Source organism: Rousettus aegyptiacus, unplaced genomic scaffold (assembly GCF_014176215.1).
Source record: "Rousettus aegyptiacus isolate mRouAeg1 unplaced genomic scaffold, mRouAeg1.p scaffold_m13_p_1, whole genome shotgun sequence".
NCBI lineage: Eukaryota > Metazoa > Chordata > Mammalia > Chiroptera > Pteropodidae > Rousettus > Rousettus aegyptiacus.
Window position 1 is genome coordinate 172,767,710 of NW_023416284.1, and position 17,008 is coordinate 172,784,717.

General features: G+C 42.7%; 1 protein-coding gene across 4 annotated transcripts in view; it reads left to right on the forward strand.

Annotated features, from left to right (window-relative positions):
• Positions 1-17,008, forward strand: part of SASH1 (SAM and SH3 domain containing 1) — a 208,287-nt gene that overhangs the window by 77,003 nt on the left and 114,276 nt on the right. For 3 of the 4 annotated variants that reach the window (XM_016160134.2, XM_016160132.2, XM_016160131.2), the window contains exon 2: positions 7,709-7,837. In XM_016160134.2, coding sequence (XP_016015620.2) covers positions 7,709-7,837 — 129 coding nt within the window. Of the gene's footprint in view, positions 1-5,645; positions 6,149-7,708; positions 7,838-17,008 lie in introns of those variants that run through there. The other variant, XM_016160133.2, reaches the window with a different exon arrangement.

Sequence of the window (17,008 nt, forward strand, 5' to 3'; positions counted from 1 at the left end):
TTAAAAAGTAGTTCGGTTTGGATGACTTTAAATCCATCCAACTGCTGAGGACATTTCCCTAAGAGAACAGGGAGCGTGGTATGAGAAAAAATGCAGGGACAGCCTTGGGGAGCATTCATGTTTAGGGGCGAGCTGTGGAGGGGAGTGAGTGAGAGTCCCAAGGAGACCCAGGTACAGAGGGCTCTAGAACAGACTCCAAGGTGTGAAGACCCCCCAAAGTGCAGCCTGAGGGGCAAACCACATCAGTGACCTTCAAGCTTTTGTTACAGATTCACTGGAAGATAGATTTTACATTGTGGTCAAGTCCATTTATACAACGCATAACTTGAACAAATGTTGCAGGAAACAGTACAGGCGGGCCCTGACTTATGATAGGTCAGCTTAAGATTTTCTGACTTTATGATGGTGTGAGAGTGATACACATTCAGTAGAAGCTGTACTGTGAATTTTGAATTTCGATTATTTCTCAGGCTAGCCAAGAGCGGTACGATGCTCACCAGCGATGCTGGACAGCGTCAGCAAGTCATAGCTCTCAGTCAGTGGGCCATCATGCTGGTAAATGATGCTCTTCAGCTCGGTTCCTACCCTTTTCGGCACTAGGGACCAGTGCTCCTGTGAGCATCTTATGCTTGATGATCTGAGGTAGAGCTAAGGTGGTGATGCTAGCGCTGGGGAGCAGCTGTGAATACAGACAAAGCTTTGCTTACTCACCTGCTCCTCACCTCCTGCTGTGTGGCCCGGTTCCTAACAGGCTGTCACGAACCAGTACCCGTCTGCAGCCCGGAGGTTGGGGACCCCTGCTCTACAGCGTACTGTGTTACCAGCATTGTGGACATTGTGTTTTGTGTTTTCACACACCATATGCCTACAAATATCCATCTGTGCCTCCTGATGCTGGTGAGAAGAGGCAGGCAGTTACCCTAAGATGAAACTCAAGGTACTTGCCTAACTGTAGCTAATGTAAGTGTTCTGAGCATGCTCAAGGTAGGCCAGGCTAGGCTTTGATGTTGATAGGTTAGGTGTGTTCAGTGCATTTTCAACTTGTGGGTTTTCTTGGGACGTAGCCCCATTTTAAGTAGAGGAGCATCTGTACCCTTTCTTCTTGGGATATATACCAACAATTTCTATTCTGTACTGTGCTATTCTATGCTATGCATGTTATTTAAACAAATGCTGCTCTCAGATGTCTAAATTGTCTTCAAATTCTGCGATGGCTTGGGACTGTGTCAACCTAGGAGCCAGAAATGAGTCAGCAGCAGCCATGTATTTCAGACTCTGAGGATTGTGGGAGGGTGCTAGGCGTTGTGGCCGCTCCCACACGCACGGTGTCACTGATCTGCTCGTTTATGTTGTTAGCATGAGGCGCCACCCCCCGAACCACAGTCCAAGTCCTGCCAGATCTTCTGGGAGTCTGGAGCCAAGTGCGCGTGCAGGTCCAGCTTCTCTCACAGGTCACCCATGGCATCGAGAATGGGATTGGTGAGAAACAGATGTGGGTTCCAGTTGTCTGCGTGGTTCCAGTGAGCTCGTGAGCTCTGTTTTGTCCTCGCCCTTTCGTATCCTTCATAACCGCCAGCCCGGCTAACCTACAGTGACTTTCGGCTCCATGCTAGATATAGAGGCAGCGGCCCATACGGATCATCTTACCAGCTGCCAATCACTACCCACAGCAGTTGTGCTTCTTTGATTTGACCTTGACCCATGTAACCCTAATAATGGGTCACGATGTGCAGGGTGAATACCACTGTGGTTGCTTATCTATTTGGGAATAGGAGAGAACTTAGAACTTTTCTTTATCTATACTTTTTTTCCCCCCAATCATTTAAAATGCCTATTTTTGTGTATATTTTTAATGTAAATAGTTGTACTCGTCGTAAATAAATATATATTCATAAATAAGTAATTATGCTGTATCAAGGAGGTTTCCTACCTCAATTTTTTTTTTTTCTGGTATTTTTTTCCCTCCGATGTTTGCAGAGCATTGCCTGAGAAACAGATGCCGAGAGAGTGCTGGGAAGGAGGGAGGGGTCCATGCTGCCAGCCTGAGGCCCTTCCTTCTTCAGGAAGGGGTTCATGTTAGCTGGAGATCGATCCCTGGTGCAACATAGTGGGAGCCATGGGCACCGAGATCATATTTGCTAACGCAAGAATTGGACCTAGGCTTTGGCAAGTTCTGGGTGTTTTTGGAGAGAAGGGAGTGGCAGATGTGAAATCAGCCCTCCTCCACCACCTGCCACGCGGGTGTGCTCCCGGTAACCCCCCCCCCCCGCCCCCGTCACCGTCAGCATGACCTAATATGTCTCTTTAGTCTATGTTTTTGGTGGTTATGTGTCAAAACTTTTTCCCAAGACACACTGAATTCCAGCTCAAACCATCCGCAGAAATGCTGGGAGTGAACCTGAGAGGAAAATATTTGAGATTAATTATTATATAGTCAATGAATTTCTGAGAGGAAAATATTTGAGATTAATTATTACATAGTCAATGAATTTCTCCAGAACGGTATGGCAGGGTGCACTGAATCTCACGGATTCAGTGAGGCTGAACAAGGAAACCAGAATTAAAGGCTTTCTTTCTTTCTTTCTCTCTCTTTTTTTTTTTTTTTCTGGCGGTAGCAATTTAACCTGAAAGGTTGCTGAAAGCGTTTATCACCTTGGAATCTTTAAACAAGCTAATTAAGAATGAAAACACATGCGAAGTCAGTCAAGAAATTGGTTAGGCTTCATTGTTCTGCAGTAATTTCTTTTAGTGGTTTAGCTTGTAGAGAGGATTTAAATATTTATATATCTCTCTCCCTCTCCGAAGCAACAGTGAGCATTGTAAATATAACAATTTACATGACATCGTATATACCGTGTATGTACTTATTATGGATAGAAAAGGCAGAGATCACTAAATAAATGAGCCCAAAGTCTGTTCTTCCTTCTCAGCTTTGGGCATTTAGAGCAACACCTTGTGTTTTCCCTTGGGGCCGTGTCCTTTACACTTACTTAAAATAGTGGGACCACATGTTTATTTGCATTAATTTGAATGTAATCTGCATACAGCGGTACAGATTACATTGTGTCTCCGAGTATTTTCCGAGACTCGTTTTTCTTTTTCTTTTTTTCCCCTTAAGTCTGTCAAGATATTCAAAATCATAAATGACATTTGGGGAAAGAAGAGACAAAAATAACAAAAGTAATGATACAGATGCCTGTTTTCATAGTACTTTTAGTTTTCACATTTTCCAGAGACTGAAGTGCACTGGGATAAATATCAAAAATACCGTTAAATCAGTTGTTGAGTGAATAGTACCCTGTTCCTTTCCTTTTTTATTGTAGCAGCAGTCCACCCAGTCTGAATTGTTTGGTACAAGGCCCTTAACTGTTTTTATGTTGGTATATGAAAGATGGATGTTTGGTACAAATGTATGCTGTGGCCTCATTGGACGATGACATAAGTGTCTTCCACTGAACTGACTGACACCAGCAGTGGTACCAACTGAGCTGGATGGTCATATGAAAAGATGCTGCGACCTGGTTCTGTAATAAAAAAAGGGGAGGGGGGAAGAACTCGAATTTGCATGTCTCTCTCTCTCTCTCTCGAAACAAGGACGGGAAAATTCTTGTAAAAAGATGACGTGACACAAGATTTCACAATTTATTTTTAAAAAGTCCCTCTCAGGAAATCAAAATTTCCTCTGTTCCTAAACTTGAACGAATATTAATTACTTCAGCTTAATGCATGAGAGCCAAAGGAGAAAAATAAGAAGCGAAACAGATTAGGCAAGTAATAAACTCTAGAGCAGAAACGTGGGACACCATCAAAGAAAATAAAAGGTCGAAGAGGACTCTGCTACAGTGTTTAATAATTGTATTTATTATAATCAATGTAAAGATGGTTTAAAGTTACTATAGTTGGAAATGTATTTTGTAACATCAGTGCCTCGAGACATTAGCATTGTAGGTTGTTGAGTGTTGACTCAGACATGAACTTCACAATCCAGAATGAAAGATGTGTGCTAGGTGTGGTGCTGTTGAAATACAGCTGCATTATTTAAATTCCTTACAGACAAATGTTGCACATATTTTTAGTGAAGTAAATATTTTTACTGCATAGATCTGTACTCTCTCAAGTAAGAACAAGTTGGACAGAGATGATACAAAGATTTTCAGATAGTCCTGGAAGAGCATGGACTCTGAGTGGATAGGGAGAAAATTATCGTGTGGTTCTTTGGTTGCATTCGAATAGGATGGAAAGGGTCCCTTTCTGGGGCTGGGAGATAAGACCTACTTTTAGAGAACATATTTTTTGATTCTTTAGCCTTTTTTTTTTTTTTTTTGGCATTTAAATCAAGACTGATGAAAGTGCTAATTAAGAGGACTTAGTGCACATCTGGAAAGTGATTCGGGAACCCATAGGGACAGCTGTGCCACCCTGTTCTAAATTACCATTTGCCGAAGACCAAGCAGGGGTAGACGTTGCAGCATAATGCAGGGTGTGAGATGTTTGCTATCTTTGGCTTGAGTTGAGCTGAACAGCTGCTCGCTTCCTCATGAGCAACAGATATATTTTTTAGGCCCCCAAATTACTAGGGAGGTTTGAGTAATTGGGAGTAAGGGATAGGGAATTTAACTCTTTCGCTAGTAGGAAAAAGTTTTATCAACAGCTCAGAAACTTTAGGACTGAACGGTTGGCTTTGAAGGTTTTGCTAGGACATATGACAGAGCACAGAAAAAGTGAAAAAAGTGGAACAAAGATATATGAATAATTGTTAAAAAAAATTCTTTTGGAGCAGCCTTATTTATTCCAAGAAAACAGTTGGTTGTGATAAGTTCATAAACATGAAGGCCGCTTAGTTTTGAAAGGAGCCAGAATTGAGAGAGAGAGAGAGAGAGAGAGAGATTTCCATTAAGAATGAGTCATAAAAAAGTGTGTCGATATAACACCTTTTTAGAAGATGTGGACTTTGTATTTGGCCAAATGTGGCAGGTATGTTTCATTTCCTGGATAGCTGAAAGCAGAAGTTTCTGGAGGAGGATAGCATCCTACAGGCAACTCCGTGGTCTTTCCCAGTATATGCTGGGGGAGTGAGCTAAGCAAACATGAGGTTTTTGGAGAGAACAGAGATGGTGGAGGTTTTGTTTCTGTGAAATGCAAGCAAACATCCCAGGTTAAGTCCCAGGCAGACATGCCAGGCAGAGTTCCTGATGCTAAAGGTAGCCCAGTTCTCTTTGTCCTGGGAGCTGTCCAGGGGCTTCCGCACTGGCGGAGCCAAGCTCTGGACTTGAGTCCTTGCCTCAGCAGGCACTTCGTTCCCACAGTCCTGGCCGTCGGTAGCTGGTGGTCAGATGGGAGCAGAATCCCTTCTGCTCTTTCTCTTTCCTAAAGATTCTTCCAGTACTTTCTCCTGGTCTGGCCACGGAGGTGGGTAGGGCAGGAGGGGAAAGCTGCCACTGTAGTTGCTGCTTGTTGCGGGCCGGCTTCTCAGCCTCGCAGTCCGCAGACCTCAGCTGTATTCTCGACTTGGCTGGGACTGGGCAGTGGAGGTAGAGGGGGCCCTGACAGCCAGGCTGGTCAGCTTGGCGTTTGTGTGTAGGAAGGGTGATGGGGGCGGCATGGGGCGTTCTCAGGGGAGAGAGACCGATCAGATCTCCATGTGGGAAGGCCACGTCCCTGGCGGGGTCAGTGGTAGATTGATTAGGCAGCGTGGGGAAGGAGATGAGAAATCACTCTGGAGGTTGCAGACTTCTGTGCTGTGGCCGCTGGGGCGTGTGCCGTTGCGTTGAGACAAGTCAGTGCCACACTTCGGATCATCATTGATTTATCATGATTTATCTGTATTTCAAGAACCTCACCTAAAGACATTCTGGCCTGGCTCCCTCTTTCCAAAGAGTAATTAATTCTGTTTTCAGGCAGTTTCCTTTACCGAATACAGTAAAGTGGAGACTGGTGGGCTAACGGCCTCTGCATTTCCTCAGAGCTCAGCAGCAGATTCCTATCTTGACTGATGTTATTTCCTAACCAGGAACTCGACTATAAACATCTCGAAGAGCAGGGTAGGCTCCCACCTCCTCTACATCGTCCCTCCAGCCCGCGGCCTCAGACAGACAGGGAGTGACTTTTGCTCGGACCTGTTCAAATGTTCAGACTTCTTTCTGGCCTTGTAAGTCACCCCTCTTCTATTCTGGGGACTTAGAAGCAATTACTGCAGATATAGGACATTTTACTGGTGGGAAAGGAAGAACCCCTTCTAAAAAGTCATTTCTTTCCATTTCTTTTTCTCTGCTCTCAGTTCTTCTGGGAAATCAGTGAATGCAGAAGTGAGATAGAGATGATGCTTACCCTGGCCCAAGCGTCCTGGACAGGGCCTTGCGGGTCTTTAGCAGAAAGGCTGTTGGAAAACCCTCACCTCCCGAACCTCGGTTGCATCGAAGTGTGCTTTTCAGTATTAGACTTGTGTTGCCATGTGTTATTTGCTAACATTAATTATGTGAGGAGGCTGGCCAGTGGTCTGCTAAATAGAAAATGTGTGTGCACCTTTCAGATCGCCTAAAAGTCGTCTTTTTCTTGGTTGTCTTGGTAAGAGGGCCGTTTATTCATACCAAAGAAAGGCGATGTCGCGAGATGAAAAGGAGCAGGGGAGATGACTTTTTGAACGAATGAATGAATGACTAGAAGAAATGGCTTACAAATGTACACTGCATTTCTGTCATCCTGTATATATGTATTCATCAGATACGTATTTAAGAATCAACTGCCTTAAAGGAAGGACTACAGTCTGAAACGTTATCTTGTAGTGAATATTATTAACTAAATACATTTTGAGTACTTACTGTGTGCCAGGTGGAGTACGAGGGGCCGAGTTCTAAGGGTTTCATGTGACTTCATTACTGCTCCCCGTGAGATAGGTGCTGTCACTATTCGAGTGTTGTTGGAGGTTAGGAAACATGCCTAATGTCACTCGCCCAGAAATGGCATTGAGCTGGGTATGACCTTAGGTGTGAAGGCTCTGGGCTCACCCAGAAGTGGCATCGAGCTGCGTGTGATCTTAGGTGTGAGGGCCCCGGAGCAGCTTCTGGGCACTTTGCTTGGTAGAGACAGACTTGATTTCTTATTTATTGAGGTGAATTTGTAACCCGTCCTCTTGCATCTGTACTTGGAATGACTCCATGTTCCTGAGGGTCTCAGGGGAGGAGGGTCTGGTTCAGGTGTGTTGTAGATAACGGCGTTCCCCATTGGTTCCTGAAATCTCAGGTTCCAGTCAGAATTTCTGGGACCGGCGCCCTGCCATCCGGTTTGTCGGAAGCTTCCCAGGAGGTCTGATGCTGCCACCTGCCAATTCGGCCTCAGGGAACCTCGTAATGACACAGCGTCCCTGCTGGAGGCCTTCCTCGGTCTTCTGAGCCCCGCTAGGCAGGCAGAGGTGTAAGTTAAAACTGGCCGGAGGCCTGTGTTCTTTGCTCGGTGGCCCTGCCTTCCTGGGGTAGTTGCTCAACTTCTTTGAGCTACTCTTTGTCTACACAGTGAGGCAACGGGTCCTGGGTCCAAGCACCGTCCCGAGGAGTAGGAGATGTCGCATGTGAAGCTCAGCCCAGCACATGTTCACCACTTAATAAAACTCGGCTATTATTGCTCTAAGTGCTGTGGAGAGGGAGACCAAGGGACGCGGGGCTTTCGCAGGAGAACTGACCACCTTTGTTCCTCTCCACCCTCCTCACCCCAGGACGGCTCCCTGGGCAACATCGATGACCTGGCGCAGCAGTATGCGGACTATTACAACACCTGCTTCTCCGACGTGTGCGAGAGGATGGAGGAGCTGCGGAAGCGGCGGGTTTCCCAGGACCTGGACGTGGTGAGTGGGGGGCTCCAGGGTTCGCTAATGCTCAGCCGCCTGCCCCCGCCCGGGCCTTCTAATGGACCTAGTTGTGCGCGGAGTACCCGTCAGGCCGCTGCATGAGTTTAGGGTCAAAAAATTCACATCCCTAAAGGAATAACCCAGTTTTGCAGATATCAGACATTTGAATTAGTATAGGCTTGGGCAGTATGATCAGATATTTGTATTCATTAAAAGGCTGTTTGTTTGTTTGTTTGTTTGTTTTAACTTAAGAGAAAATGATGTTTTTACTGTTGGCCTGTATGTACAGTACTACATTTTTATTTTAAGCCCAAAGGATATCTAGGCAAGTTCTTCCCTCCCTCCCTCCCTTCCTTCTTTCTTTTCTTCTTTTTCTTTTTCTTTTTTTTTTTTTTTTGAGAAATAAGATTTAAAGAAGCAAGAAACAACCCTAATCTCCCACTTAGTAATAACCACGTCGATGTTTTAGTAGATCTCTGTTCAGTGTTTTCTGGGCATTTTTACATCAACAATATAATTCTTGCTTTTTTTTTTTTTAACTTAAGAATTTGTTATAGTCTTTGCATATCATTAAGACCTCTTCGTAATCACCGTTTTTCATGGCTCTGTTCTCTTCTCTCACTCAGGTGTATTGAAATCCATTTGGCTTTTTTATAAAGATCTTTATGTGAATGTTTAGAGGAGCATTTGAACTTGCATGTGATAAAGAGTAAATAAACAGCCTAGGTTCTGCTGTATGTGTGCTGGTAGTATTCCCGTGTTGTACATTGATTGTAAAATATCTCACTGAAATGTCTGCATTTGTTAATTGAAATTTACTACTTGTCATACTTGAATTCATTGTGGCTCAGTGCGTTTCAAATTGTTTTGTTTCACTGTGGTGACCTCAAGACCACTTTGGGAGCAGGAGAAGGAAGAAAAGGCTAAACTTCCGTGCCTCCTCATCTGACCATCTTTTTTTTTTTTACTATCTTTTATGTATTGGGGTACTATATGGATTTGTTTTAAAATAGGTCTTTGAAATGTGGATCTTTGGGGGAAAAAAGGTTAATGAAATTGAATACTTTTTTTCCAAAAAATATTTCCATAACTACCAAGGGTAGGAATGAAAAGAAAAAAATGACTAGGAACAGATAATTCTTTTATTAGTAGTTTCTTTTGCGTTATAAAGGACCTATTATGCAAGGTACCCAACAAGTGGTTTAGACGCCACTGTGATATATTCTGTAAGTGGACGTGACTCACTTTCACTAACCTAGACACTGGCCTTCTGATGCGCTTTAATTCATGACTGTCAAATAATCATTGATTTTTTTATTTTCTGTTTTGTTCACTGATTTAGCGGGTGGCAGGTGTAAGAATTAGTGTACTAGAGTCACTTGAAGCCGAGAAGCATCAGTTGAGAATAGATGGGAGTCTGACACCGTGGCCCGGGCTTCATTTCAAGGCTTCTTTCCTATAACATTGTCTCCTGGCTTGTGTACATGGCGGGGTTATTTCAGTCTTTGAACCTTATGTAGCAGGAGACTCCTCCGCTCCTTTCAAATTAATGAGGCTCCCCTGTTGGGCCATAGTGAATGAAAAGCTTTCCTTTTGGCAAGATTGCAGCTGAGCAACTTAAATATTTCCCTGAATTCTTGACTGCTGCAATCGTGACCTTGAATGATAGTCTGGTAGCATACTTTGTGGCTTCCTTGGACATCTCACCGTGCAAGGAAGTGATTGCTGTGAACTAGGAGATGGTCCTTGATAGAGAGCAGCACTTGACTGCTCGTCCCCACAACTTGAGCCGGTTAAAATTTGGAGTTAACCATAATCCTGCCACAGTGTTTGGGGAACCTCGGAAAGCAGCTTCTGGGTAGGAAAGGAAGCTTGCCCGGCAGGGGGATAAGTAACTTCTTCCCGTCGAGACAGATGGGCCTAATTTGGTGCGCTCTGTTCCAGAGCTGCAAAAGGCAGTCTGGGAAGAACAAACACCACATGAGCTTAATTAGTTCTCATCAAAGGTGTGAGAATGTGGTGTGATGGTTAAAATTGATGGGAGCTCATTTGAGCCAGGCTGGAAACTCTCTGTTCATTCTTTAAACTGTAGTTAGTGAGAAAAATGAGATGCCCAATCGACATGTTTAAGTTCTTTTTCTATGAGATTCTAGTTGCCCCAGTAAAGGGGAGGTCTCTCACTGGTCAAAAACAAAACAAAACAAAACAAAACAGGGTGGGTGCTATGCGTTTCATATGATATTCACATGGCCCAGGACTCTGGTTGGCCGTGTTAGATGGGTTTTAAGGTCGTCATTCAGGCCATGCATGCGTCACCGGCAACCTAAATAGGAAGTTCCCCCTCAAGGTCATGAACTCATCATGGATCGAGTCCTGATGGTAACTCACTTTCTTGAAAAGCTGTAACTTTCAGTCCACAACACTCCCCTTTACCGCATCAGATTTTACCTGTATTTCCTAGACTTTTGAGTTCTGCCTTTGGACAAACTTCTTCCCTGCTAGTAAGCAGCCCAGTCAAAGCTGAATGCGAGATGTCTTAGAGGAGAAATAATACATCAAAGCACTAAAAGAAGATGGTAACATATTAGGAGCCTAAAACATTTTACAGGGGATAAAAGAGCATCGAGTTTGTATCTGTGTAGAAAAAAGTCATTTAGAGACAGCCTTGGGTACGGAGGGTTTTGAGCGATGGGTTAAATTGATTTTAAGAATTTGTTTCATTTTTAAATCCAGTGGGTGGATTTTGGGGATTGAGGGAACATTCTATAGACAGAACAGCTATTTAGATATTTGCGTTTCGATTTTAAAAAGTCCAGAAATTCGTTCCCCTTACGAGCTAATTACATGTCAACGGGAGAATCAACAAACCAAAAAGACACCCTGCCCACAGAGGTGCTTGACTTAACCCTGAAAAATAAAAGATTTCGATAATTATGCTAGTAATTAACTTCCTGGACTGGATGTCAAGCGAGGTTTCCAGCACCTAATCACCCGGCTCCTAACTGGAATAAAGCACTTACTTGATAAAGTGTTTTGGCGGCCAGTTAGTTGAGACGAAGGCAACAGAATGTACAGATGGATGAAAAGTCAACAGTGTGAACAGGGATTATGATTTAAATTGATAACTATGGCGAGAGTCTTTATTTAGCACCAGATAGGCCCTAAAGGAACGCTGTGTCTGGACTGTGGCCTTGACCTCTGCTGGGGGTTAGATCATTACTGCTTGTGGACAGTGGGGAAGTCGCCCATGTCTCCACGCATTTGGCACGTGCCTGAGCACCGTGTGTGTTTTTGGCTGAGAGAAGCCTCATTTGGAAATGACAGCAGCTTTTCAAATCCATAATGGGCCCATCTCTGCTGATGCTAAGTCTGACATCTGTCAAAGTGACATCATGGCCAGGGAAGGGATACACACAAGGTGGCCTCTTATTTACTGGCCATTTCAGCTTCCTCAGCACACTTGAGGTTGAGTCCACTTGGGTGTCGGCAAAAACTAGTTTGTGGGGTTATTGGTGCAGAAAAGCCCGGATAGAGATTCCCCACTTAATGGCAGGACCCTGTTGACCTTGTCAGTCGAAGCCCGGCTTGGACTTCGTGCCCAATCGTTCTCATCTGTGTGGATACAGGAAATGGGAGCCCAGGTGGAGACCCACCCAGATCTTTAAGGACCGGAAATGTAACTGAAAATATTGAATATTATCACAGAGAAATGTGAGACCAGAGTCATTGCCGACGGTGCAGGAACAATTCTGGGGAATAATTGTTGTTCCTTGTAGTTTTTATCATTTAGTCTTTCCAGATCTAATCCTGAACTAAGAAGCAGTAAGAGTGGTGTCAGCTGTGACTGGTGGCGATTTTGAGGACTTCTTCAGACTGTACCACTCAGGCCTCAAACCCACGCTGGGAGGCCAGCCTCTGTCTGGGCTTGCTGCAGTGGGGAGGGGATGGGAGAAACACAGGTGGACAGGCTCGGGTTCAAATCCTGGCTCTTTCACATAGCCGGCAAGTCGTATAACCTCTCTAAGCCTCAGTTTCCCCACCCGTAAACGAGAGTAAAAATGTCTCATGAAGTTATTATGAGGATTAAATGAAACTACTGTAAAGTACCTGGTACGTCGTCATAATTCACCTGCACCTGTTCATTTATTTTCCTCCCCTTCTATTCCTAGTTCAGAAACTCCTGTAGTGACACAGAAGAGTATCTGGGGTTTTTTGTACATCATTATTATTTTTCACTTGAGTGCAGTGATTTTCTTTTAGCTTTTATTTTGGGAAATTTCAAACATACCTAAACAGCATCATATAGTGAACTTCCTGTGCTTCTTACCCAAGTTCAACAGTTACCAGCATTCTGCCGTTCTCATTTCACCTTCACTCCTCATACCCTCTTTAGTATTGTTATTTTTAGAAACTAATTCTTCTGTGAAGTTAAATTATGTATGGAAATGCACAAATCTTAGCTACACAGTTTTGTCCAATGGACAGATACATCCACATCATTTACACTCCCAGGATCATATAGAACGTAGCCATCACCCCTCAAAGTCTCCTCACATCTCTTTTTAGTAAATCCTGGTATGAGGGTAGGTAGGGATTTTTGTCAGGTCCATATTCCAGCGTAGAGAGCAAATGCATGGCATATGATAGCTATTCAATAAGTATGTGTTGGATTCATTTATGCGTATAATTATTTTAAAATATTTAGTGAGCATTGAGTTTGTGTCTGAGACTTTGCCCTTCCAAAAACACAGATAGAGATGTATTCCCCATCCACAAAGAGGTCACATTTTAGTAGGGGCATGAGACAGGTAAATAGTATTAAAATGCTGTGCAGGAATGCAGAAGAGAGCCCCTGAGCCAGTTTAGGAAAATCAAAGAAGGCTTCCTGAAGGAGGTAATAAATATCCAGACCCAATTGTAAAAAACATGGAATATTAACCTGGGGTGGGGTGGGGTGTGGACGATGCAGAATAATTTAAGGCAGAGGGCACAGTTTGTGAAAAGGTAAAAAACTAAGAAAACATGGCTTTATGGTGCATCGAGAGGTAAAATATAAACATGTTTTAAACAATGTGCCAAAAAAAGTTACGTGCTGTTTTCACAAGTCCTTGGATTATTAATGATTAAAAAAAAAAAAAAAAAAAGGATGTCATTCTTATTCATCACTATTCACAACACAGAACAAACATAATTGCCATTTCACTATAGTTGACCTGCTAGGTCAACTTGTGGCTTCACAGTCATGCATGCAGACCTAGTCCTGTCGCTGGGGTTTTTTCGTTTGGTTTGGTTTTATTGACCACTCTTTTGTAATTTGCTAGAAACGTGTTGCTTGTACCTTTGAGCTCCCTAAATATTCAAGAAAATAAGGTAAGTGGGACCTCAGTGCATAGGTTACAGGCGCTCTGAAGCATGGCCACTCAGGACGCAGATGTACTCCCTGAGTTCTTATTATCCGCAGGGTAAGAATGTGATCCGTGTTGCAGATTGTTCTTCATTTAAATTTTCAATTGCCAAAGCCCAGTTGTTGCTCTGAAGGGCATTTATTTTCATTTTGTTTCATTTTGTCTGAACTGACATTATTTGCTAGCTTCGGGCTTCTGTTGATTTGCAGATTGCAATCAGAAACAGTGGGCATTAGATGGTGAGTCTGAACTACATTCTGCTGTGGGATTCACACACTTGATGTCAAAATACAGTGAGGCATTATGTCTCAGCCAGATGGTAATACAGTTCTCTGCTCTGGTTCCCCTCAGACAAAGTCCCGTTTGTAGTCAGATGCCTAGTCCCAATTTAGTCAGCATTTTTTGTACATCGCACTACGTTAACATGGACATAAACAGATCTCTTGGCTGCCAGATTTGATCTTGGCGTTTCATACCTCTCATAATTATGAAGGTTTTTATTATACTTACAATTTAGGTGTGCTTCCATCCTCTTAACCTTAGAGACCTTTGTAGCCTGTTTGTATAATGATAGAAACAGATAGATTAGACATTTTATGTGTGATCTAATAGCCTCCAAGTTGAGAGGTCTTCAGCATGATTTTTCAAATATGGAGCAACAGCATCAGCTTCTTTTTCTGTTGTTGCTCCTGAGCATTTAGAAATGACTGGTTTTTATTTGTTTGCAGTATTAAAACATGATGTGCCCGGGGATTAAAAACCAGAATAGCATCTTGCTTGGAATACACATGCTTGCCAGAAAGGGAAAAAAGTCTGAGCTTTGTAGTAGTTTTCATTTACATACAACAGAGAGAATTCCTAAGTGTTAATCAAATTGGTGGTAAATTAAGAGAAAAGCTGAGGAATTAAGGTAAAAGAGGCCTCTTTGGTGTCATAGTCTGGGTGTGGCCAGGGCTTGGGAGGGGACAGGATCATCTGTCTCTGTAATCGGGACCTCACAGTTGAGCAAGGGCCAGGACAGGTACCTTTTTGGAGCCCTGGCATGTTAAAATCACATTACCAAACTATAGTGCCACCTAAATGTTTACATTTAACCATTACTAGACATAATTACAAACTTACTTTACAGTATAATTCATTTGTGCTAATAACATGCTAATTATAGTTAATTTGTAGCACACTAGAAACCATTATGGTCTGACAAGAGACAAAATGTAAAGAATATGATGAATATTTGTTTGTTTTCAGGCCCTAAGAGTGGGTTTCTGTAGCCATCTCTATAATGTCATTTGACGATAACGTCAAAGGTCTAAACTTGAGACCCTTAGTAAAGACAGGGTGGCTCAGGCCAAAGCGGTTCACCTGCCTCTAAGTCCCGGCTTGGGGGAGGCGAGGGTTAGGCATCTGGAATGGGATTAAGCAGATACATGCAAGGTCCTGATGGAAAGTCGCCTGGAGGCAGGGCTGTAAGCCTTTGCTGGTGTGCGCACACACACCTGACATTGGCCTCTTGACCTATATAGCTTCATGTTTTAAACGAATCTCTCACCATAGTCCCTGTGCACTGAAACAACTAAGAACAGAAAGAATTGGGCCCAGAACACCAAGTATATGGATCAGAGCTTTCTCTGGCCACCTGTCATTAGAAGATCATTACCCCCATTTCAGCAACATATTTAGATTCGGAGCTGCCTTTTTGTTCAGTTTGGAAGTTTCAAGACTTTATTTTAAGTAGGAGAAAGCAAAATGGTAAAATGTTGAGCTAAATTGTTTGATGAATTTGTTCACTTATACTTCTTCTGGCTTTTCTACGATTTGGCATAACTTGGTGATTGGAAAATATATCTCAGACCCCTCAACACAGCCATTACCTTTCCTTTAACATTTCACTGTATTACTCACTGTAGAACATCAGGTTCTAGCTCCTCCCCTCCGCCAACATGTCAACCTGTATGTTAGAAATGGAGGTGTAAGTTATCAGCTGTATGAGCTGTGTTAGAATTCAGGTTCAGAAGTAAACCAGTTTCTCTGTTTCTGGTTATTCCCAGGCTTGTGCGTAAATCATTTGTTTATAAGGCATAGTTTGAGAGACTTTCTCCAGTTATTGAAATTTGTGCCACAGCAATGCTCATCCATCTCCTGGGGCCCCAGCAGAAGCTGATGGAAGTTAATCAAAAATAAATCAAGGGCAAGTCCAAACCAGACTGGAAGCACGTCATGAATATTCGTGAACATCTGGATGTGTTTGTTGGGAATGTTATGTTATTTTTTAAGCGTGTGCGACAGCAGAGACGTGGCTTCCTAACAAAGATGCCAAGAGGAAGACAGATTTCCAGCTGTGATTTCAAAGGGTAATTTCGCATGTCACGTGCGTACCCTTCCTCCTTGGGATGAGGGTTTCGCCTCTAGTCTTTTGATGCTTTCATCTTTCGAAACTTGTTTTGGTATTCTCTCTGAATTCTTCATCAGAGTGTCATTTGACTCATGAAGATTAAACCTTTCTTTCGAAAAGAGAATGTTAGGGAAAAATTTACTGTTTAAGATTTTCGACGAATCTTTTAAATACCAATGATATCATGATAATTATCAATTAAGCTATTCTGCATCATTGATCCCCAATATAACTTAACATGTGTAAAAGGCAGGGTATTTTATAGGCCTCGCTACCTCGAGTACTACCAATAACTAAAAGGAAGAGTAAAGTATGAGGAGCTTGTAAAAATAACAGTGCTGATAACGATCACATAATGACATTTTAAAAGTACATTGGAGTTTATGAGGCATCCATATCTACCTTATTTAGTTTTTTTAAAAACCCTATCCGATGGATATGAGTAATCTTATGATTTCGGTCGGGCAGAGGCAGAAACGAATGCTCCCAAAGGGAGGTCTTATAACTAGGTGGGAAAGATCTGGCTGCGTTGCCCACCAGCCTGGATGTTCATCCGCCGGATGGGAGTGACAATGGCCTCTTCCAGTTGCGAAGGTTAAGTAAGATCATGTTTGTAAAGCACTCTGCAGAGTTCCTGGGTACATGCCAGAGCTCAGTGAATATTTATGATAAATGTTATTGTTATTTGTAATAGGAATACTAAATATTGATAACAGTAATAATCGTAAGAATAGAAATTGTTGAAAGTCAAATAGCTTGTGTCAGAGAGAGGGCGTTTGAAACAAGGAGGTCAGTGCCAGATCTCCAGATCCCCCCGGACTAACCACTGACCTTGCATTTTACTCTCAGGAGGTTGCTCAACGAGCCCCCACTCCCCTCGATAAATCTTCATTCACAGATTAGTACATATATTTGGGTAATTTAATGTAAAAGTATAATATTCTAAAGCATTGTGCAATATAAAATAATTTTTATTATACAAATTGCAATAATACACTCATAAAAAAAAATGGGGGAAAAAAACTCACAAAATTCGTTAAAATAGATGTTGAAAGTCTCTAGTTGTCCGCCAGTTAAGCATAACAATTCTAAATTGGGTTTTTAAAATAGCTTTCTGTAATTTCACATTTTCATTTCTTTTTCTTTTTTTTTCCTTTTTTTGGAATTTCACATTTTCTGGTCATTCTCCTTTAATGACTTCACCTCTGTCTTCTTTCTCTTAAAGCATGCATGGTGTCTCACTTCTCTGGCAGATTAGAAGCAGTAAATTTAACAGGATTGTTGACTGGTAGCTGGAGTTAGTCATTCGTTAGTGGTAAGAAAGGTTAGCAAATGAAGAAGCAGAAAATGTACAATGAAAATAGAGCAACT